Genomic DNA, 23922 nt, shown 5'->3' with positions numbered 1-23922 from the left:
GAGCGAAATTAACATTTGTAATTAATGTAGAGGGGTGGGGTGGGGGCACAGACGAACATTCATTTTGAGATGAGATCGACGGTATCGAGAAGGTCCGAGCATTCGTTTCCAATCGGATCCCGATTATTACTGTTTACCTATTTGTAATGGCGGGGCTCGGGGAGGGGGTGGGGGAGTCTAAATAGTTTGAAGACAGCTGGTGCGGAGAGTATGCCATCATGGGGAGAACAATGACCAACTTATGTTTAAACTATACAAAATTAATGCTACATGCTTTGAGTTGGGTGGGTGGTGCGGAAGCATTTGGATTTTCCAATATGTGATAACCCGATATTCGAACATGTGTAATAAACACATCTTCACTCTAGTGTAAGGTTTAGGTGGCAAGTGGCAGTTCGATGGTTTTGCTTGGCAATAATCGTTGCACCCTACTAACTAATATATAATCAAACCCGATACGTAATGTAAATCGATGCCATGTAAAAATAGATTACGAGGTATTTTTTTATTCCGCAGCAACACACATGTATTATGTAGTTCTAATGAGTAGTGATTGAACAAAATAAAATTCGACATTTCTTCGAGACAATAAGAACACCAAACTAGTAATAACTACATATGTACACATATATAAGTGAGATTGTAAATATTCCCTGGGGATATTTTTGTAAATGTTTAATTATTAATTTGAGCCGGTACTTATCATATGGAAAATCAAACTGAAATATCTAAATTCGGGCAAACCTTTTATGCCACATAGCCCTTGGCAAAAGCCAATATTCTGGTCGGGTTGGCTTGGCAAACCCTTGCTACTCCCAAATCCCTCACACACCATCGTCCCGGTGTCCGTCGCCGCCGAAACCCCTCCGCTCGCCCACCGCCGCCGCCTCCTCCACCACCACCAAAGCTGGCCTGCCATCTCGAACCCCGCCCCTCCCTCGATCCCTCGTGCCGCTGCTTGGCTGGCGTGGCCAGGACCTGATTCCTTATGCTGGTGACGAAGCCCTAGCTTGTTCGGATTTCTGTGCCGGTGAGTACCAGTTGAATCATATACCTTTTCAAGATCGACAGGACGCTCGGGTGGATCCGCCCATGCATTTTGGTGCCTATTCTCCTCAAATAACGCTACTTTTGATTGAGATCCCGAATCAATACTAGTAATAGTAGCTGTTTATTTTCAGAAAACAAATCGGGGATTCGTTCAACTGAACCCTCGTTTCCCCTGTTCAATCCGGCCCCGGATATAGATTTTCGTTATCATGCCGCCTGATATGCACCAGTTAGTTGCTCCTTTTCATGTGTACTATATAGATCCGATGCTTTGCTTCGGTGCTTGCGCATTTGTGAATTAGTTGTGACAGCATCAGTGCTGAGGTGCACATCATTTGTACCTATTCTTGATCCGTGCCCTCCTTTGTTTGCCTCTCGTGAGTGTGTTCGGTAACTTGATAACTTGCCTGCTGCCGTAATCCTTATTGTAAATAGTTACTTAGCAAGCTATTTGGTTACTAGTGTACTTTGGTTCATTCGGTATGTTGTTTCTGTTGGCGCAGTTATATAGCTGACTAGATTCATCTCCTCGATTACTGGCCATAGTGTAAGATGAAAATAGTTTAATTTCAGCTCTAAGAATGTGGTCTGTTGCTATTGTTATTTCCATATAGGAATGGGTGATCTTAGCGTCCCTCCGACCCAGGAGGCTACCCTGCGCAACATCGGGCTTTGAGTGATTTTTTATGGTGATAAGCATGAACTCTTTTTGACATTCTAAGCACTTTGACTTGTGGTTTGCCTAGACTTTGGAAAAGTTCCTGGGTCTGCTACTGCTTTCAGTGTTAACAAATGTTGTGATTCACTATTCTCATGGTTAGATGGTGATTTGAGCTGCAATCTATCGGTACCTTTGTTGCATCATGCATTTCTTCTGTGGAGATCAGCTATGTGCTTTGCTAATTGTAGCTACATTGGTCACCTGCCATATGCCCGTCTATTTTCCACCTTGTATAGTGGAAACACATGTTGTATATTTGGAGTGCATATCATGCTAGCGCGTCAGAGATTTAGTGGGTACTGTTAGGCAACTTTGCTCTTTAGCAAACTTGTCTTCTTTTGGCGAATAAAACACTTCCAAGCTACTCCCTCGGTATGGGAATATTAGGCCGGAGGGCCATTTTGGCAAGACCAAGACATAGCAATTGAATCGAGGCTAATTACTTTTGGATTAAACAGGCAAACCATAGCTCCCCATTTGGTGGTGAGTTAAATGCTAAATCATGTATTCCAATCTCTTAGTTGAGTCCAGCTCACACACGATTTGGATGGCCAGTAAAATCTCGAACGACAGCGCATGCATTAACTACCAAGAAATTAATGGGGTACATGAACGACCATGCATGGAGTTAATACTCTGGACTTACAATCCTGAACTATTTGATTTTGCTCTCCGGACCTATAAACCCATACAGAGGGAGTAAAAAACAGAGCCTGGTGTATTACAGGCTGCACTCTACGTGGCACTCATTCTGTGGCTGTTAATCAGGCCATAGGAAATGACAACAGAACTAGACATCTTTGACACTCTTTGCTTTGGGTCTGACTTATAGCTGGAAGTAGCATTACCTTTTTGGTTCAGTTTGACCAAACTTGTTATATAAGTAAGTGCCGTCTTATTTATTTATTTATTTTTATTTTCTCTCTCTGTGGTTTGAGATTGACTCAGTTGTCACGCTACCTTGGCTGCTAGGAGATAATCTGCCATATGCCTGTCCCTCGAACATAACAAGCATTCCTTTCTCTGATTAGTTAACTCTTTATAGTAGAGGCATGTGTTGTACTACCTCCGTTTCAAGGAATAAGGCGTCCTCGTTTTACGAGCTTTTTGTTTGACCAAGAATTACTTCAAATAGATAAGGATTATTTGTATGAAATTAATATCATTAAAAAATGCTTTTCAATACGAATCCAACGATACTAATTACATATAATATAATCAAGATTTTATTATTTAATTTTTATGGTCAAAGTTCGTCTTGAAATACGCGTGCGCCTTATTCCTTGAAACGAAGGTAGTATCTCTCAACCTTATTGTGCTAGCGCATTACGGATACTTAACGTGGTTCTTTAGCAGATGGTTGTAGTCTTGTGCTGAAACAACGCACCTGCCAGACGTGAAAGCTAAAACATGAGTATGCAGTATGAACCCACTTGCAATACTTTATATGGCTCGCTTTTTATGGCTGTTCATAAAGCATTAATCATGGAGAGTGTGGTGACAATTGGACATCTCCTGTATTATTTTCTCTGATCCAGTATAGCTGTAAGTAGCTGTATATTCGTATTTAGTCGACTCTTTGACATTGCCTTGCTATTGTTAAAACATAAACCGTTTTGTCATCATTGTTTATCATTGGCTAAGACTTTTGTTCATTTTTTTACATTTGGTTCCTTTTATCAGTTTGAGTAATTGACATTTTGTGTTCTCGTTACATTTCTGGTTTTAGCTCTTCATACATTTTGAAGGCATAAGTTTATGAAATCAGCATATGTGCAGGTATCAGAACCCTTATTGGATAGAAGTTAGTGCGGCCATACAATGGGGTTCGATAATGAATGTATTCTGAATATTCAATCTCTTCCTGGTGAATATTTTTGCCCTGTTTGCCGGACACTCATATACCCCAACGAGGCTGTACAAACTCAGTGTACACATCTCTACTGCAAACCTTGCTTGACTTATGTAGCAGCAACAACGCAAGCCTGCCCTTATGATGGCTACTTGGTGACAGAAGCCGATTCCAAGGTATTTGTTTTCTTCTTAATGAAGTGATTTGTGCTTAATAAGTCAAGTTAAGTATATTTGGAATTAGTGCCCTCTTTGTTACAACCTGCTTTCCAATATGCAGCCTCTGGTGGATATAAATAAATCGCTTGCTGAGACAATTGGTAAAGTTGCAGTACACTGTCTCTATAACAAGAGTGGTTGCCAATGGCAAGGAAATCTGTCTGAATCCATCACACATGGTACTGCTTGCGCCTATGGGAACTCCCCTGTTGTTTGTAACCGCTGTGGTACTCAGATTGTACATCGTCAAGTGCAAGAACATGCTCAGCTTTGCCCTGTAAGTCCGCCATGTCTTAAGTGATTTGCTCTATAAGTCTAGAGCCATTTCTCTGTGCATTAATCCTTTTGCACCTTTGCATGTGTTTGCAGGGCGTGCAACCCCAAACACAACAGGCTGACAGTAGTCTGACACAGTCATCAGCTGCAATAACCCAGGCAGTCACCCAAGATCCTTCTGCAGTTTCCTCAGTGGCACCTGCAGCAGTTCCATCTGCAACTACAGCTGGAGCTGTAACAGCTCCTGCAGTGGCGACTAGTTCAGCTGGTGTGACCACAGCAAGCACGATGGCTGCGGCCTCTTTCGCAGGGGCACCTGCTACTAGTCAAGGTCAAGCTGTTGCTCCCCAAACTCAAACAGCTGAGCAGTACCAGCAGCAGCTCCAGTACGAACAGTATTACCAGCAGCATTACCCTGGCTACAACCCCTACACTCAGCAGTATCAACAGTATGGCCAATACCAGCAGTACACACAACCTCAAACGCAAGTGGCAATGCAAAATGTTGCTCAAGTTCCTGCACAACCTGCTCCATACGCTCAGCCCCAATTCCTGCAGCCCTCACAGCCCCAACACATGGTGCCAAACCAGTCCCAGAATCAGTCTCATTATCCTCAAGTCCAAGCACCAGTTGTTCAGCCGCAACCTCAGCAGAATCCACCATTGAATCCAGCACCTCAAAATCCACAGATGCACCCACAAGTTGATGCACAGCCTATAGCCCATACTCAAGTTGGTACTCAACCATTTGCAATGCCTACAACTCAAGCAATAGCTTCCCAGGTGCAGCCACATGTACAACCTCATCCTCCACAACATCTGCAGGCTGTGACCCAGCATCAACATTCGCAAATGCAGTTTCTACCTCAGCAGCAACATCTTCAATCTCAGATACAGCACCAGCATCCACAAGTACAGCAGCAATCGTACCCACAACCTCAGGTATATCATCAGCCTCATCCAGTTGCGCAACCTCAGAATCCTCCAGTACATGCGGCAGCGGGTCATCAATCATATTCACAGCCTCAGCCAACAAATCAGATGTCACATGGTGCTCCACTTCAGCGCCCTGCACATGCATCTCACCAACAGTTAGTTGGTCCTCAGCATGCTGCACTTGTACACCCTCCGCAGGGTCAATTTCCGTTGCAGGGCCAACAGCCAGCTATGCAGGCTCCTCAAGGTGCTCAGCATGCATCACAACATCAGCAACATGTTGGGTATCATGTTCAAAGGCCACCAATGCATCCAAGCATTCCTTCCCAAGCACCGCCACAAGGGTTTCCTGTTAACACTTCCGTTCCTTCACAAACAGGTCACTTGTACCAACAAGGAATGTACTCATCTCAACAACATATGCATTCACAATCTTTCCAGCCCCATGGTCCACCATTTATTCAACAGCAGCATGTTCCAACTTCGACTAGCAGGTCTATGAGTAATGCTGCAACTCCACACCAGTTCCAAGAATCTGGGAAGTCAGAAAATGCAAGTAATGCTACTGGCAATACTGAAGTAGGTGATAGTACAAATGGAGGTGGTGAATTTTCTGGCATAAAACCGGAATCTCTAGGTGATAAAAATGTGAAGGGAGAGCAGAATGATTTTGGTAGTACTAGAAAAAATGTGGCACAAACTGGCATTACATTGGGCGGTGCAGATGGTTCAGACAAAGGCAAAGGAAAGGATGAGTTAGTTGGCCAGAATAGTAATTCACAGCCTGAAGCTTCACACGTATCCAATGACCTTGAGAAAGGAGGATCACTGCAACAGGTATCACACAAAGATCTGGGAGCACTGGGGTCCTATGTGCTTCCAGGCATGGGTCGACAACGTCTGTCTGGACCTGATGCCAGGCCTCCTCACCATATGCTCACAGAAGGCCAGACGAATCAAATGAGGCCACCTAGTCATAGTTTTTCTGAAAATATCCGGCCTCCAATGCAGCAACACCCGTTTGGTTTATATCAATCTGAAATGGCACCAAGGATGCTTGCGCCAAACCTTCCGCTGCCAGCACCCATCAGATCTGATGACGGCATGATTCGGCCACCCATGGGTGGTGGACCCTTGCCTGGACATCACGACACAACTATGCCTCCTTTTGCTCCAGAAAATGTTGGCCGGCCACATCCTGCTGGTAATTCTACTTAACCAAATACATACACCTTTGAGTTTTCTTATTGTAAGCACCTTGACCAAAATTTCCATCCATTCAGGAATGACAAAGGGCAATGGTGTGGGCGGCGGGCCACTTGGAAATTCCAGGGCTTTCCATGAAGAAGGGTTCAATTCTTCACGGGAACATTTCAGGTCCTTGGCGCCATCATATCCTGGCAGATACAATGTCGACCCTAAAGATATTGAAGAGAATATGAAGCAATTTCCAGGGCCAACTCATCTTGACGGCGAGGGTTTTCAGAGAGGGCCTAGACCATTTGATGGTTTCGATTCATTACCTGGAAGGCCTCCATTCCCAAATAAGCCAGGCCCATATCCTACAGGCTTCCCTGAAGATTTGTCAAGGAAACCCCATTCAGTTGTTGGTCATCCTGACTTTGTGTCACCTGGTGCAGAATACGGCCTTCACAGGATTGATGGAATGCCTAGAAACCCAGGTAAGGATTGTAAGATGCTACTAATAAGTAATAAGTCAAGGTTTGATTCTAAACCTCATTACCAGCAGGCCTCCATGGGGTTAATGAATGACAAAGAGCTTATGGCTACTTGATCCTTTTCATAATACTTTCAATGGCTCTCTAATGGGTTGAAATAATTTTCAGGTCCATTTCTTCAAGGGATGCCAGCGGGTCCTGGAGGTCTTCGTAAAGACCAACTAGGCCCTGGCAACCTTCCAGGGAACATACATCATGATTTTGGCAATCCAGGGTTCCCTCCTACACATTTCCACCCTGGTGATACTTTTCTTCCGAGAAATCTACATGGTGCTGAACCCCTTGGACATGGTCCATTGCATGGAATTGAACCTTCTGGCCACCGGTTCCATGGTCACGTACATCCAGATGATCCAAATCTTGATGACTATCCTCGACATGGTTTTCCACAAGAATCTGGCCGTTTCAGCTCGGTGGGTTATGAATATTGAGATCATGTATTTATTTTGTTTTTGTGTTCATTTCTGATGTGTTTGAGTTTCCATATGCTAATTATACTTGACCGATGTACTGATTAACTACTGAACTGCTGATTGTTGTATTGTCCAGGGTGGATTCTTCAGTAATGGAGATGTTGGTTTGTGCCGGATATGCATGTTTAACTGTGGAAGTGCAGAGGACCTGGGTCTACATGTGCATACAAGGGAGCATCAGCAGCATGCAATGGACATTGTTCTGAAAATGAAGCATGATGTTGCAAAGAGGCAGAAGATGTAAGTATATATAAATATTTGTACTAATCTGAATTTGAGCATCCTAGGTGAAACATTTCTTTGGTCTGAAACTCTCACGCATTTCTCAGGATTCCTGGAGGTCCCAAGTCGTTAAACAAAAAAGTAGCTGTGAAGGGCAACTTCCGTGGAAATAGGCGCTAGATCTCTTGTTATCTAGTTCAGCACTCGATGAGATCTGAAGGTAGGTTTGGTGGCTGCATTTACCCTCTCAAGTGCAACGGTATTGTCCTAAGTTCAGTAGTTTAGTTAGTTGCTTTGCCTCCCGTTCTTTCACCAGGTTGCTGCCAGTGCTGTTTGGACCTATTTGAGAGTTTGAGACCACTGAAAATCAAGACATGTTCATGCATTTGGGTTAAGGTAGTTCTTCATGTTTGTAATGGAACTTGCAGTGGCCTCAATTTTTTGTTATTATGTCACCCAGCAGACTATTCTTGCTTTTGTGGTACTTTTTGTTGTTATTTTGGATATTAGTTCCTGAAGCTATTTTACTCTGAGAATGCTTCTATTTCCGAGCGTCCAGCCTTCCAATCTTGCGCATATGATAATAGTTAAGAATACTGTACTCTGTCCATTTTATTTTATAAGACGTTTTCTGGTCTAGAACGGGATAAGCAATTAATAGTAGAGGGAAATGGTCATCTTGTGCATGGTGCTGTATAATGTCTTGGGAATATGAGAGAGAATAATTAGCATGTGTGTTTAGCCATAGATGGTGAAGATGGATGAGAGATAAATGAGGGCAAAAGTGAGAAAGTGTCATCAATTTGAAATGAACGCCTTGTATTTTGAGAGGAGACTGCAAAAACTATTGGCCTTATAGATTAAAACGGGATGGAGGGAGTACTTGACTTCCTTGTATATCCACTAGGCACACCTCAGTTTTCTCATTTTGGGTACTGGGGCCTAAAGCTCAAGTAGCATTGTTACCAAAAACCTATATTGTATTTTGTAGAAACATAAAACTATTATGTTAAATGTGTATAATCTTTGGGCACTTCTTATACTCCCTCCGTCCAGAAAAGGATGTCGCAAATTTGCCTAAATTTGGATGTATCTAGACACTACTTAGTTTATGGATACATCCAAATTTAGAAAAATGTACGACATCCTTTTTGGGGTGGATGGAGTATTTAAAGTTGCCATCAGTTTTGCTTATGTTAAATTCCAGAAGATGGTCACTTGAAATAGACCCTAAGAACTAGGCTCTACTCTAAATAGACATTTATGGTCTTTGTGAAAAGGCTATTTTCAAGGTAAAGGAGTGGGCCTGTCCGTTGTAACAAAACGAATTTGAAGTCCAGGCTGATAGAAATGAAAGTTTATGACATTGAACAGGGCTTCTTTTTATAGTAGAAATATTTTTACCCCTGCCCATCACAAATTGTAGCATGAAACATCTATGATGAAGCATTTAACAAGCATACTTTAGCCAAATCTTCCCCTTTCTGCTGCTTCCATGGACTAAACCTGGGAGTTCCATCTTTTTTCAATTTACACTTTCAAAAGAATGATCAATTGGATGCTTTCATTGTATAATAACTATGTATGTAATTACCTGGCTTGTCCTTAAATAGTGTACGTTGATTTGTACTGCCATGTAAACACAAAATGGTGGGATGGTTTTTTATTAACTGCTTATTGTTATTTAGAACATTCTTCGTAGCTACATGTATCATTTTCTTATTCATGAGATACATTTGAAGAATTTGCTTACGTACCATCTTGCATCGAATTACTTACTGGAGAGCTTGTGACTGGTTGTTTGTACCTAGGACGGCATGCAAAGTCCTGAACCTCAAAGAGGAATAGACTTAGAGGGAGGGGCAGAACACATAAATTGAGAAAACATGGGACCTTAAATACAGGTCCTGGATGTTAGCATGAGGGCATGTAGTAACATAGGCATGTTGGGGGTGGTCTAATTTCCTAATTGAAAGGTCTTGCACCAAACAATTTTGTACCTAGGAGCTTGCGATTGGTTGTTTGTACCTAGAAGGGAGGAGCAGAACACATAAAATGGGTAAACATGGGACCTGAAATACAGACCCTGGAGGCCTGGATGTTAGCTAATAACATAGGCATGTTGGGGGTGGTCTAATTGCCTAATTGAAAGGTCTTGCAACCAACAATTTTGTAGGTTAAACACTAGAAATGAAAAGAAAAGAAGCCCCTTTACTTGGTTTTGAGCTGGAACATTAGTGTATTCAGCTAGCTAGTTGATCTAGTACAATACCTGTTTACTTATGTAGTTACTTCATTCTTAAAACTAGTCAATCATGTATCTTGGTCTGATTATCATAGCTTTTGGGGTGGAGATTGCCATTAGAATTTATGGATACCTTGGTATCCTTAATAACCTTCTAAATTTTATTTGAGTTCAGTTTGATATGGCTTTTCAGTAATGTTGGTGGTGGTGAATTATTGGCATACAATAAGTTTCGTTGGCAGTAGCCTTTTTCTGGATGTGTTTCATCCAAAGTGACCATTGAATGATATATGCTTCTTTTGTTGTTTGTTTGCTAAGCAGAAATTGACAAGTTTAGGAAATTCCCTGCGAGGGCTCTACGTTCATACAATCGAACTTGCATGCTTTCCTGAAGGCGGTAAGGGTAGATAAGCATTCAACCTTTCTTACGAAGTGATTTAAGTTTTCCAGAAATGTGACCCAAATAGATGAACTGATTATCTCTGTCTGTTTCTCAATTTTTTGACAAATGATTATGTCCCTAGATACTTGCATGAAATTTGCAATTTTGTGCATTTGTAAAACTTGCTTTAACTAGTTGGTCGTACAGACACGGTTGCTATTAGGAGTTTAAGAACTTGTTCACCCATCTGTTTTACTGTTCTGTGTGATTTGATTGTCAATATTATCCAACATTTAGCAAGTTAACCTGACAATACTGCGGTGGCGCCAAAAGTTTGGCAAGTCATACTTTTGTGGTATGCTTTGGCTAGAAAATTATTTTGTGATAGTTAAGTTGGGTCCTAAGGAAGGGCAACAAGCCACTGTTGTGGTTGTGCACTATATATGACTATCCTCAAAGGTCAAACTTGACTTAACTGAGCATGACAATTTGGTAACAATTCTAAAACCCCAACTCCAAATCAAGTTTCTCGAGGTTAAACCTATGTAGAAAACCTGAACTTGATTTGCATATGCATGTGAATTTGATCCCAGCTTATTTAGTCAGTCAATGGCCATAAATGTGCAGCTCCTTTGACATCTCTTTTACTAGGGACTTTCTGTTTGTTGTCGTTCTTATGTTTCCACTTTTTAGTATTACCACGTAAAATCATGGCGACCAAGAAGCAGCACCCATACCTTTATAGTTTGGGAATCATCCAACATTCGTGAATGACTAAACTTAGTTTAGAAACTATGTTCGAATATATGACTTACTTGCTACGTACAGAATTGGGAAAGACAAACAACAATTAAATGTAGTAATCTGGCTTACACAAAACTGTCATAATGTTATAGTACCACTTAAATACTTGGAACATGTCCTGAAACAGCTGACATGTAATGTTTTGTTATAGACATGCAAAATGTATTTATTGACTAACTGGAAAAAAACTGAAAATGGTTAGCCCGTGTGGACTAATCTTAATGACCATCTGAGATTCACATTGTAAAATTGGCTAGTTGCCAGGTCTTTTGAATTTGAGAAAAAATATGGACACTTTATTCTTCTAGTGGGTCTATCTTTTTTTGTGTTACTGTTCTAAAAAGTCTTGTAGCACCTTATTGGGAGTTCCTGGTGATGTGCCGGAGCCTTGAGAAAACACTTGTGACCGGTGCTGGCTAACAACGACGCTACACCTCGCTGAGCTGATCGTCAATAACGTATTTATGAGAGTGTATGTATTGCACCGGCGTGACCACTTTGTTTCTTTCCCTTTTGTATTGCCCTTTTTTAGTACTTTTGTTGTATTGCTCAAAATTTATTCAGTAATTTGACAATTTTTTTATATTTGGTTTTAGGCAAAATTGTACTAAATTAGTGACAACTAATATGAAATAGTAGTGTTTATGCAGTGTGTAGTGTAAACACCTAAGCTCGAGCTCCAAACAAACCTAAATGCGTGTCACTGCAATTTTGTCCTCTGCGGATCTGATTCTTTACCTGAGAGCATTGTTTCTATCAGGTCTCTTTCGGTTATCACGGTACAAATCCAAGCATGGATCTGAGCCCCGTGGGGATTTGGTTGTGCCCCATGCTCCACCCAATCCCGTTGGGCTCAGTCACCGTAATCCAGTGCATCAATTGTTCGTTCAGTTATCCTAGCACCAGCAGAAACCTCTGCCATGGAATGATGGAAACAATGAGGTCATAGCGTCATCTCCGCGTCCGCTCTCTTGTGGAAATAATTCCAGAGGTAGCCTGTGGTGAGATTTTTTGAAGGCACAAACAGAAGAAAATGAACGGAATGGTATGGGCTGTAATCTCGCCTAGGTATAAGCGAAGATGCTAGACTCTGGGCTGGAAAATTTCACTCAGCCAGGCTGAAATCCGGCCACCTGAAGCAGAGGATTCATGGATCGCTCCAACGCAGCCCAACAAGAAGGTACTGCGTTTTCTCTGTTTAAATTTTAAAAATTATTTAAACTTGAAATTTGTTCAAACCTGAAAAATGTTCAAAATAAAAATTTCCAAACTTGAAAAAAGTTCCAACTTAAAAATAATTTAAACTTGAAAAAATTTCAAAACTAAAAAATGTGTTCAAAAATGGAAATTGTTCAAAATTTGAAAAGTTAAAAACTGAACGCTAAATCTGAAAAACATGCAACAAAATCGAAGAAAGCGAAGAAAACTATAGAAAACGGGAAAAAACCAGCGAAAAAATATTCGAAAACATCCCACCCTAGCTATTGGGCCTGGCCCAGCTAGCGCTCGTTGCAGGGGCGCCCCAGATAGCGCCCGCAACGGGCGGTGACTAGGGTTCGCCCCCTCGGAGGCTCGGATCACCGCCCGTTTTGTTAGACACAATATCCAATTTTGCTTGAAAACTAGCAACTTCTTTTATGTACTTCTGCGATCTAGAATAAGTGGCAGTGATCAACTTCACACTAAATCAATGACACTTATTATGTATTGGAGGGCAATTTTCTTCTTTTATATCATCATAGCTAAAATGGTTCGGCCGCAAAATAGTCCGGCGAGACCTTGCTAGAGACCTCATAGTAAAATATTGTGCTATTATATCAAAAACGTAGAACAACTATAGCAAAACTGTTTATTCTTAGGGATTTGCTAGTTCTGAGCTAGTCGAGAACTACCTTCGTGCTCAGTTAAGTCTTACACCATTTGATTTGCATCTTGATTCGTGCTAGCCATGAGTTGCAATTGAAATTTGATAACATTATCTAACTGAGAACGAAATTAGTTTTCAGTCGGCTGAGAAATAATCACACCCTTATTTTTATGATGCATCAACATAATGTATGGTGCAAAACCTAGGATGGTTGTAACAAAAATTCTTCATATGATGGGGCAACTATAGCAAAACGGAGGTAGTACTCGCTAAACTCGGAGAGAAAATGCTTGATGGCTCCATGTTCCACCACCTTCCTTAATTAGCTTTTGCGGTGACAAAATTTCTAAAATTTCATTTATTGATGGGGCGGAAACGGTATCCCCGTTGGGAGTTCGGAGTGGCAGTGCAAAAGAGGATACAATACTTGGTTCTGCACTACACCATTACATGGATACACATACGATACATGATAGAAACTACTCCCTCTACCGTATAAATACTTATCACAGAAATGAGCTCGAGTTGGAATTCCAGATCTAACGAGCACCTAGATATGAAAATGCAGTCAGTCGTCGTGTCAAACCTGGCGGGCGTTCCCGGACGGCGCCTCCTCCTTGTCGGAACCCGGCACATCATCACCAACGGCGCCGACACCAGCACGGGCCCGCGCCTTGTGAGCCTCGGCCTTCCAGTCCATGCGCGCGATCACCACCACCAGCACCGCCAGACTCACCGTCGCGCCGGCGATGAGCCCTGCCAACAGGCCCTCGATCCCTAGCCGAGCCCTGAACCCGAGCGCCACCCCGATCGGCATCGCAACGAGATAAAACCCTCCTAGTATGGCGTACATCCCCACCGCCGGCCTCGCCGTGCCCCGCACGATGCCGTCGCACACGTGCATCGGGAAGTCTACCACCTCCAGCGCCGCCATTACCGTCATTGCCTTCGCCACGCCGTCCCGCACCCCCTCGCTCCGCGTGTACAGCCGCGCCCACTGCCGGCGTGACGCGAGCATGAGCGCGCTTCCCGCGGCGCCGGCGACGATTGCGCCCATGATGGAGATGGTGGCGGCGCGGCGCGCGGCGGCTGCATCGCCCGCGCCGAGGGAGTTGGAGACGCGCACGGAGGCGCTCACGGAGAGGGAGAGCATGATGGCGTAGAAGAGGTATTCGAAGTTGAGCGCCACCGCGATCACCGCCACCGCGCGCCGGGCGTCGGGCAGGAGGCCCGTGAGCAGGATCAGGATCTCGTAGCACCACCACTCTAGGCACGTGTTCAGGCAGCACGGTACGGATAGCCGGATCAGACGCACCCATTCCGCCTTCCTCTCCGGGACCGGCCACCACCACCTCTCGCACAGCGGCGCCTCCGCATTGCCATTGTCGTCCTTCTTCGCGAGGAGGAGGACGTAGGCAGCCAGCCCGACAGCGGTGGCGAGGTCGCTGAGCCAGAATGCGGCGGCGACGCCATCGATGCCCCTGGTCCGTGACAGCCACACGGTGAGCGGGACGTGTACGGCGAGCCCCACGACGGAGGCGAAGAGCGCCGGGAGCGTAACCTCTTGCGAGCTCAGGTACGCCTTGAGCGGGCAGAGGAAAGAGGCGACGGCAAGGTCCGGGAGGAGGCACACGACGTACCTCCTTGCCACCGCGGATATGTCAGGCTGCTGGCCGAAGACGCGGGCGAGCACGACGTCGACGTGGAGCCAGAGGAGCGCGATGGGCACGGAGGCCGCGAGGAGCATGGCAGTAGTCATCAGCAGCGTCCTGCGGAGCAGCGCCGCGTTCCCGGCGCCGTGTGCCTGGCCGCAGATGGGGTCCATGGCGCCGCAGAGTCCCGTGAGCACGGCGATCCCCGTGGCGCTGGCGAAGCTGAAGCCCAGCGAGCCGGCAACCAGCTCCAGCTCGCCAAGCCGGCCGAGGAAGACGGTGGTGGTGGCCTCCTTGGCGAACCCCGCCAGGTTCATGCCGATCAGCGGAAGCGCGATACCCCGCTGCGCACGCGCCTCGCCGGCCACCGCGCGCGCCGCCGCCTTCGCCCACCCCGGTTCCTTCTTCATGGTCGTGAATCCAACTTGATCGTGCTCTTGGTCTTGCAGCTGCTGGTGATGAGGTGGTAACGCTGGATCCATGGCGAAATGATCAGAGTTTGTCTTGTCTAGCATGTACGTGCATATACTTTTCGATTCAGAAATTAGTATACCACCACTATACGGTTTTTTTTTTAATTCATAACAAATATCGTTAGTGCTGACGGCTTCCTCCTGCTTCACTGCTGGTACCATTGCAAGTGCTCGCTGAAAGCAAAAATCAGCAATGGTGACATAAACTCGCAAGCCACGTGAATTTTAGCCTCGAGACGTCAAAGATTGTGTCTCATGCATGGATGATAAGCAAAGGCAAACAGGCTCACCATCACACCCCCACTATCAACCGAATTATTGGCCAAAGCCTTTGTTTCCTCTTTATGTCAAATTTAAGTGCATTGCTTTTAGGATGCTATACAACTACGTTTTTTTTTTTTTTTTTTTTTTTTTTTTTTTTTTGCGAAACACGGTACGGCACATATGCTCACGTATACGTACATACATTCACCCATATGATGCACGCACAACCTATTTCTATGAACACCTCCGAGCCTAAGTCAAAGAAACTGTTCTGATAGATCTTGAGATTGACGAAGTCACACCATAGATGCCTCGCTTTCGACGAGAACTTCAACTTCCACTGAAAGAAAATTCCATCTTTTATAAGATACCAAAGTATCAAAACTGGGTTGGGGGGCCACTACCTTCCTTATCATCCAACCAGAGGTTGATTTGTACTACTAAGCTTCTCTAGCTTTCCGGGTGGGAACTCTCTCTTTCACTACCCTATCCATGCTTTTGTTGTTTGATTAGCCCACTGAAAATTAGTGCATGGAGTAAACTGAAATGGAAGGAGCAATTTTGATCGATATTCACCATCATTGCGGCTGCAGTTAAAAGGATGAGCTGCTCACTTCTCTCGTTCACATAATCTAGTATGTAACTACATACAAAATGAAGCTTTGTATAAAACAGGCTCTGAAGTATCTATAAATTGATATTGGAGTACATTTAGATTGATATAAAGAAGTCTGTGTGTAGTGATATCTAAGGAATGAGAGCACATAACCATTTTTCTATTTCACCATGTTTTGGGGAGTGACTGACCGACTTGCTAATCACGTGCATGATGTATAAGTGGATATCCAATAGTTTACACTGTCGGAGAACAGCGACAAGAGGTACCTTGCTTGGGGCGATGCCTCTGAATTCTTCACCAGAGTTGTGTGTACATGATCCTTTCTCCTCGTGGCGTTGGCGATGACGATGGCGCACTTCTGGGTGTGGGTGGGGGCATCCCGGTGGCAGAGAAGAAATGTCCTTGCCCAGGCCTCGATGCATCAGAAGAAAACAATGAGCCATGGAGGGGGGAGGGGGGGATCGATGTGGAGGTGTTTGCACAATTGGACTAGAGAACTAATGACCATGTTGTAGTACCATGAAAAATGTCTATTTTGTAAGGGTATATTACCCCTATGTCTGTGCTTTTCATAATGAATGGCATTTCCTATATATAGAGTGATGTTTTCATTGAGTTTTTGATGATTGAATATTTTATATGTATTGCTTCACGACCATGTGTTAGATTCAAGTATGGATGTCATGAAAATAAAAATATATCTTGAGTATTGGCATCAAGATCATTGATTTGACGAGAAAACAGCCCATGTGAGATTTAAGCTTATTTGAAGCATGTCTTGACTAAGAGGATCGAGTGAGTTCTCATGAGTATCTTCAAGACATTAACATAATGAAGAAAGAAAAAATGAAGTGCAAGTTCAAGATGAGATGGAGTTCTTGTGTGGAACTCAAATAAACCATGCTCTCACTTATGCGTTAAGCCATAGAGAAGATCAATATATATCCCGAGAGTTTGATTTCAGGCGAATAATTTAAGATATGGCCCTAAGTCAGCTTCCTAACAGACACATGAGTTGAGCTACGATTGACCAAGACTTAGATCATGCAATCAAATGAAGAGTTTTTTTATGTACCTCCAGATAGTATGATAGGGGAAGGTGTTTTAGGGTAAATTTATCGTATGATGTCGAAACCGACTCAAAATGACACTTGAGGGCCTAAGTGCCCCCGACGGGGCGGCTGGCCTAGGGGCCACCCCAATGGCTCTCTCTATTCTGGCCCACGGGCCTCGTGGTGCATTTCTTCTTTGCATCTTCTGATAAATCCCAAATATTTACGCTCGAGAAAATTCAGCTTAATTTGATATCCCTAAGATACATGAAACTCAAAAACCATCCATTGGTAGCCATTGTCTTGCCAGCCACCAAAGGAACATCCTACGTTATACGGGAACCTGAACCTTCGATAGTTGTGACAACTCTTCTGCAAATCTACATGATCGGAGGACGTCGATGTACCCTCAAGCCAAGCGTCGCGCCCCCTCTTAATGCTGGAAACCATCATGCACACTGAAAAAATCCTTCTTGTCGTGGCGCCGGGCCAAGAAATCATGTTGTACACCTGTACTTATCGGTATGTTATGAATAAGATGCACGCATGTAGGTAGGAACAAATCGTATAGCTTCACCGTGTCCAATTGCTTTTCCATTTGGGTATGAGTTTAGAAACTTGTTGAGGGGGATTGACCATCAAACACGCAATCTGTTGCATGGTTCCTGTTAGAAGTAATATCAAGAAGCAAACCAGAGAGACAACAAATGATTCAACTAGTGTCTTATTCCATTGATGATCAACATATTTATACAAGGTGAAGGGACACGAATAGGGACGCGTCCATACAAGGGGGTGTGAGAGAAAGGACACGACTGTTTACATAGCAAACCGCCATAGAGAAACAACGGGAGGATTATCCTCTTAATTATCCCATTTAATTAAATCCTAACACTCCCCCTAATCCTTCCTTGTCTTCATGATCAACCATCTTTGGAATAATCTCCTCCAAAAACCCTGTGGGAAAAAATATGAGGAGTAGTGTACGGTATGTTGTTAAAACTCCTTCAAACCCAGTGGGAAAATAAGGAGAAAATGATACAACATATAATTGGTATTGTCTCTTTGTTAACTCGATATGAGAAAAACCTTGTAAAAAGGGAAAATCCCATAGAGTTTAGAGAACAATGTATGTCGTGTATACTTTCCTAAAAACCCCGGTGGGGAAAACAGAAAGTATGACATATCATATTGTGTTGATATTACCTCATTAAAAACCTTGATGAGAACCTATGTAGTAAACTCATAAAGGGAAAAAGAGTGTAATATGATGCTTTGAACATGATTGATTCAGGAAGATACTCCCCCTGATTCTTGCAAATTTGGAAGCCGTCGCATACCAATTCCATAAAATACTTCTGGAATGTTGAAGTTGGTAGATACTTGGTGAACAAACCAACATCATTATTGTGTGATTTAACTTGCAAGATGTTTTATTCCCCAATTCTTCTGAAGTTCATGGAGATAAAACAATCTAGAGGCAATATGCTTAGTGATATTGCTCTTGATGTATCATGTTTGCATCCATGCAACACAAGCAACATTATCTGTGTAGATAATGATTGATGGTTCAAGAGAACCAATACCACATGACTGATGTATGTGGTTTATCATTCCATAAAGCTACAGGTGTGTACGAAGCCTTGTATTTTAGAATGATTTGTAGGTGTAGTCACCACAGTTTGTCTCGAAGACATCAATGGAGTGACAGTTCTACCATGTTGATACACATTGTGGGATCATTCAAGTAGCCAACATCAGTGTATCCTGATGCTATTGGAGTTTAGATTTCTCTGAAATTACAAGAATATATCAAGTAATGTGTGGTGCCTTGGAGATATCGAAAGATATTCTTCATTCCCAACCAATTGTGTTGGTGGGTCCAATAGCACTGAGATATGGAACTTCAAGCCCCAACATCCGTAATACATCATCCCGTGGTTTGAATGAATCTTTCTCTACGTCTAGAGATCGAATAACCGGCATGAGAGATGGATATGACTTGTCCATTTTTAGTTTCTCCAATATTTATAACATAGGCGACTTGGTGTACCAATACTTGAGTGAAGTAGCTCGACTTGTAATATCAAAGCACTATTTGGGTTTCACCAAATCCTTCATCTCAAATTCCGTCTTTTAGATGATCACGCGCTTTGTCATTGCAAGAGTAAGTAATCATCATTGTATGAGTAATCCTTGTGTATAAGGAACTCACTACATCGGTTGTACCAAAATATACCGACAACAATAAGCCATGTTGTGACTTATTAATTTTACACAATACATGTTGCATTTGCATTTCGATTCGGATTGTGATTCCATCGGGAACCATACATGTCCAAATCTAGTGATCCACATCGATATATAGTCACTACATCTATCAACTGCATAGATAGATGATTTTGTACTGCCGATGATATAATGTATCAGAAATAGGATTCCACTCGCGTATGGAGATTAGGTCTCGGATCTCTGCGTAAATCCGACCTTGTGCTACAAGCCTTGCTTTCTCACCACCTTGTTATCTCATTCTGGAAGAGAACATATTGAACCGCATAGGGAATTCATTTGGAGGAGCGAGGCTAATTCTGCTTGGATTGTATCCTTTGATTGTTTCAGTCCAAGCAAGTGGTTTACACTCTGCCATGGCCATGGTCTTTGGATCTGAATCATTATGAAGGATGTTTGCAATCATACAAGAGAAATATTGTCGACATTTGTAGGCTTTAATCATATGATTCTCCAGAATCAATATAGTTGGAGGAAATCTCCCAAGCACCCATGATGACTCTTCGTGATTTCCCAATACGAGTGAGTCTGGATGTTCTGATGTCCCAGCCAGTGTGTGCAAGCTGAAGCTGGGTTGTGGAGGTTTCCCTTCCACTGGGTGTATACTACCCATAAGGCGTTAATCAACGCTAGGTTGATATGCATTTACTGATTCAGAGGATTTCTCCTCATTTTACCTTGTTGCTTCTAGGAAGCTAGATCCTGGTTAGAGGCCGTACTACTCCCCCTCTTTTAAGAAAATAGGGAGTTGAGTGGTTTTTATTGGTACCTCCACTCTTTCAGGCGTATTTCTAACCGGATTAAAGAACTATATAACACCTTTGAGATCAGTAAATGAATATGGTAGGTTATTTACGAATTATTGCAAATTTGTGAATCCTAGACGTATAGTCCATATTCTTGTACGTGGACATGAGGAGGAACGTGGAGTTCCAAATGATTTCCTGGCAATCTATTTGGTACTTGAATTCTCCCCCTAATGCCTGGAAATATACATCCTTTAATATTTGCAATCAACGTACGGGGATATGAACAGATCCCTTATGAGGAGTTCAAGGTACTTAGTGATCGACGGAGATCTATACCCCACATAGATCCCTAATTTGTGGGCCTATGATGTACGCTGCGGTGGTGAGATCGGTACACGTGAAGCGATTCCGAACTTACGCAGATAGGAAATGCTCGGAGGATTTCCACGTATCAATTGCAGAGGGGAAGTTCTGCGATATGCAGTTAGTTAGTCAAGGGTGTGTAAAGCCGCATGACTCCAACGTGAAGTTGGTAAAATTTCAACTTATTAACAAAGGTCGTGCAACCAGCCCGATCCTCTTGCTCGGATATTCAACCAAACCTTTTGTGTATGGACATATGTGACAAAGTGGTGAACTCCAATCTTCGAAAGCCATGCAATAATTATTGGAGGCACATGAAGAGAATTTTGCATCATCATCCATTCGAATTGATTATAATTCATTTTCAGTCCACACTATGGTTGGAAGAGGCCACAAATATCACCTCGAATGCATTCGATCGAGGGACTTAAGTGATCCAGCTTTGATCTTGAGGTATATAAGAACCTCAAAATGGGCTACATATCCGATGATTGAGAAAACTTAGCTTCATGCAAATCATGACCATTGGAATTGATTTGTAGGCAACATGTGCTACGGGTTGGTTGTACGTGTAGTACTCCAAACAATAGAGAGGGTACCTTTTCAAATACTTGTTCCTCATCCATCGGATTGAATCCCGTAGAAATCTATATATCAAATTAGAGAGTTTCCATTGTGGAAATCTTTATCAAATATATAGAAGACATTCAATCTTATTCATACTAGAGTGCCGATAAAATATATTGTGAAATACAATATATATGTTCTATTACAACAACAAAAATGGACATGAATTAATCGTTCACTAAGGAGATAATGGGACTAGTTAAAGTCTCCAAACATGTCGGTTGAGGCATACTCAATGATCATGTTCTCCGTGCCCATAGGATCCCGTGACCGCTAGAGAGTCATGGTGTTGCAATATTGAAGAGGAACATCTCGCGAACAACCATCTCTATTAGTGCAATCTGGATGCAGGTTGAAGTGAGCTTCAAACCTTTTTCCCTGAGGTCCTTTGCATGCTAGGGATTGTTAATACAGAATAACCAGATGCTGTTGGTGTGGCATTCTTCTATCATATGCGTATAGAATTCACACTCGATCTGGATGTATGTTGCCTTGTGATGAACATGACAACATACTTTTACTCTTCTGTCAGCGGCGTAGCTCCAGTCGGAGGTGAATCCTGTGGGGCTTGGATTGCACGCATTATCCCATGAAACGCAAGAGTGATCTTGATGGTCATGTTCCATGTAGTGTAGTTGTGGCCATTGAGGGCAAATGCCTCAAATCCTTTTTCGGCCATCATTTATTTACATGGGTGAACCAGAGATTATTAATTTACAATTGGTAAATCAAAAATCATCATGGTTATGTTGTAATGAACTTTGCAAAATTAATAAAGATTCAAGGCGTTGGCTTGAAATCATTAGTGTGAACCTCAAATTGTTAAGTATGATACTTTGTAGATAATCTCTAAAAGAAATTTTGGAGTCCATCTCTCAGCACTAGAGAGTATAATCTGATGGAATCAGTAGATACTCCTAGTTCTAGTGCCTTATGTCATAACTTAATAGAATGTGTGGGAGGTTACTTTGTAAAGCAATCCTAGTAGTGGAGATAATCTGCGATGCAGTAGATCCACACACACTACAATATGATCCCAAAACATCAATTTCAAAGAGGTTCACTTTGAATTTTGCATTTGTCAATTCGTGCTCGTATTAAGCCTAGGGCTCAATTTGAGATAATGAATTTGTCCTTATTTGCAAAAAATCTCAATTGCAAAATATTAGATGTAATAATCTCAACATGTAGAAAACATGGAAAATAAATACATATCACATCACGTTACCTTGGAATACATGGTACTCAACAGGTCCACGGTACAACAAAGATGTACTGAATTTAACGTAGTGGAAAACAGGAATTATACTAACCAGTAGTATAACAGTCACAGACACTGCTGAGTGCTGATGGCCTGTGACCATAGCCCATTTTTGCTAATTCCTGTAAGTACAGGAAGCTTGATGCAAAATGAACGAAGGGATAACTTCCACTATCCCTTTTCCTGGACGGTCATACCAATCGATGGATTGGTTTGGCTAAGGTCGGCCACCGCACACGCACGCGCGCGTCGCTGGACGCCGCTGCGCCGGGGCGGCGCCGCCTTCGCCGAGTGACGCATCAATGGGGCCGAGGGCCGCCGCTGCGCACTGAAGGCCGCTGTTGCCAAGGCCGGCCGCCGCGGTGACCCGCGCCCGGAAGCTCCGTCCCGGAGAGAGACAAGGCAGTCGCCGTGGAGCCGGGGCTGGCGCTAGCTGCGCCTCCGGTGGGCTGGTGCTGCCACGGTCGCCATCGCGTGGAGGCTTATCGTGGGCGCAGACGTCACGGGGTGCTGGTCAGGGTCGCCAGGAGCCGGCCGCCGCGTGAAGCAGCACCGAGCCGATGTCCGGCCGGCCGCCGCGGGGAGCTTGGCCGGTGACAGGAGAGCCCTGTCGTCCGCTAGTAGCCGCGACCGCCGCCGCTGAGGGCGGGTTGTTGGAAGACGAGGCTACCACCGTGGAGGTGGGGCCGGGCGCCGACCACAGGCGCGACGCGGAAACGGCAGCCACGGGGGCATGAGGAGCCGCGTCGGTCGTCCTCTGGTGGGGGCGCCGCTTGGAGCAGCAGCACGAGGCCGTGGACGCGGGCATGGAGGGCGCCGTTGTGCTGCAGGGGGATGGCCCGGAGGGCGCTGCCGCACTCGGTGCTGGAGGTTGCCGGCCGCCGCCGCCAAAGGCGGTTCCCGGGCTGCACGCGTCGCCCAGCCATCGGTCGCGAAGACCAAGCGCGCCGCGGGGGTGTCGCGCGGGGGGCGGCGCCCAAGCTTCCCGCTGCCGTCGCTCCTGGAGAGGAGGCTGTTTTCGCGAGCGTGGCGCCGCTCCTTCGGCCGTGCAAGTCAGGGCGGTTGAGGCTAGCGCGAGGGCTCGCTCGATGCAACACAACGCTCGTCAAGGAGCAATGACGGTGATGGCCAGTGGGCCGATTTCTCCTTCCTCGAAGCGAAGAACGCAGAGACGATTGAAGGCATGTATAATCTCATGAATCCTTACCTTTTCTTCCCTGTACTGTTCTTATTCTGTTCATCAATTTTGATGGTTTTGAAGCCAAATTCTTGGATTTTGCCATCAATCTTTGGAACGATGAAGGCCAACGAAGGAATCGATCAGGCGAGAAGAAGCGCCAATTGGGCGCCTCGGCGATCTTATTCGATTTGACTTTTCTTCCCTTTTTCTGGTTCATCGCCCTCGTTCTTTGTCGATCTCGAAATCGCTCAAGATTGTAGAGCGTGCTGATAACGTGTTAGAAGTAATATCAAGAAGCAAATCAGAGAGACAACAAATGATTCAACTAGTATCTTATTCCATTGATGATTAACATATTTATACAAGGTGAAGGGACACGAATAGGGACGCGTCCATACAAGGGGTGTGAGAGAAAGGACACGACTGTTTGCATAGCAAACCGCCATAGAGAAACAACGGGAGAATTATCCTCTTAATTATCCCATTTAATTAAATCCTAACGGTTCCATCACGTGGAATCCAATTACTAGTCCATACGCTTGTATCTTCACACGTACTAATACGTCGGATTAGGCCCGTAGATAGGACCTCTCTACCCTCCATGATTG

The 23922-nt window shown here is 44.0% G+C and overlaps 2 protein-coding genes across 4 annotated transcripts; one reads left to right on the top strand and one right to left on the bottom strand.

The window, feature by feature from the left end:
• Positions 1-774: 774 nt before the first annotated feature.
• LOC127299790 (uncharacterized) lies at positions 775-11501 on the top strand. 3 transcript variants are annotated; one of them, XM_051329840.2, is made up of 9 exons: positions 775-1030; positions 3551-3799; positions 3903-4118; positions 4211-6257; positions 6337-6735; positions 6901-7205; positions 7342-7505; positions 7595-7707; positions 10054-11501. In XM_051329840.2, exons 2-8 carry the CDS (start codon positions 3593-3595, stop codon positions 7665-7667), a joined length of 3411 nt encoding a protein of 1136 aa, XP_051185800.1. In that variant the 5' UTR covers positions 775-1030; positions 3551-3592; the 3' UTR covers positions 7668-7707; positions 10054-11501. The 3 variants fall into 3 exon arrangements, with proteins under 3 accessions (XP_051185800.1, XP_051185799.1, XP_051185798.1); XM_051329839.2 differs by lacking the exon at positions 10054-11501 and adding an exon at positions 7804-7942; XM_051329838.2 differs by lacking the exon at positions 10054-11501 and having other exon boundaries at positions 7595-7942.
• A 1611-nt stretch (positions 11502-13112) lies between these two features.
• On the bottom strand, positions 13113-15060 carry LOC127299792 (protein DETOXIFICATION 56). Its single transcript, XM_051329841.2, has one exon. The coding sequence runs from the start codon at positions 14950-14952 to the stop codon at positions 13366-13368; it is 1587 nt and encodes a 528-aa protein (XP_051185801.1). The 5' UTR covers positions 14953-15060; the 3' UTR covers positions 13113-13365.
• Between the last annotated feature and the right edge of the window lie 8862 nt (positions 15061-23922).

Source organism: Lolium perenne, chromosome 5 (genome assembly GCF_019359855.2).
Source record: "Lolium perenne isolate Kyuss_39 chromosome 5, Kyuss_2.0, whole genome shotgun sequence".
In the NCBI taxonomy this organism is placed as follows: domain Eukaryota; kingdom Viridiplantae; phylum Streptophyta; class Magnoliopsida; order Poales; family Poaceae; genus Lolium; species Lolium perenne.
The sequence above is the reverse complement of the archived record's forward strand: the minus strand, read 5'-3'. Positions and strand labels throughout refer to the sequence as shown.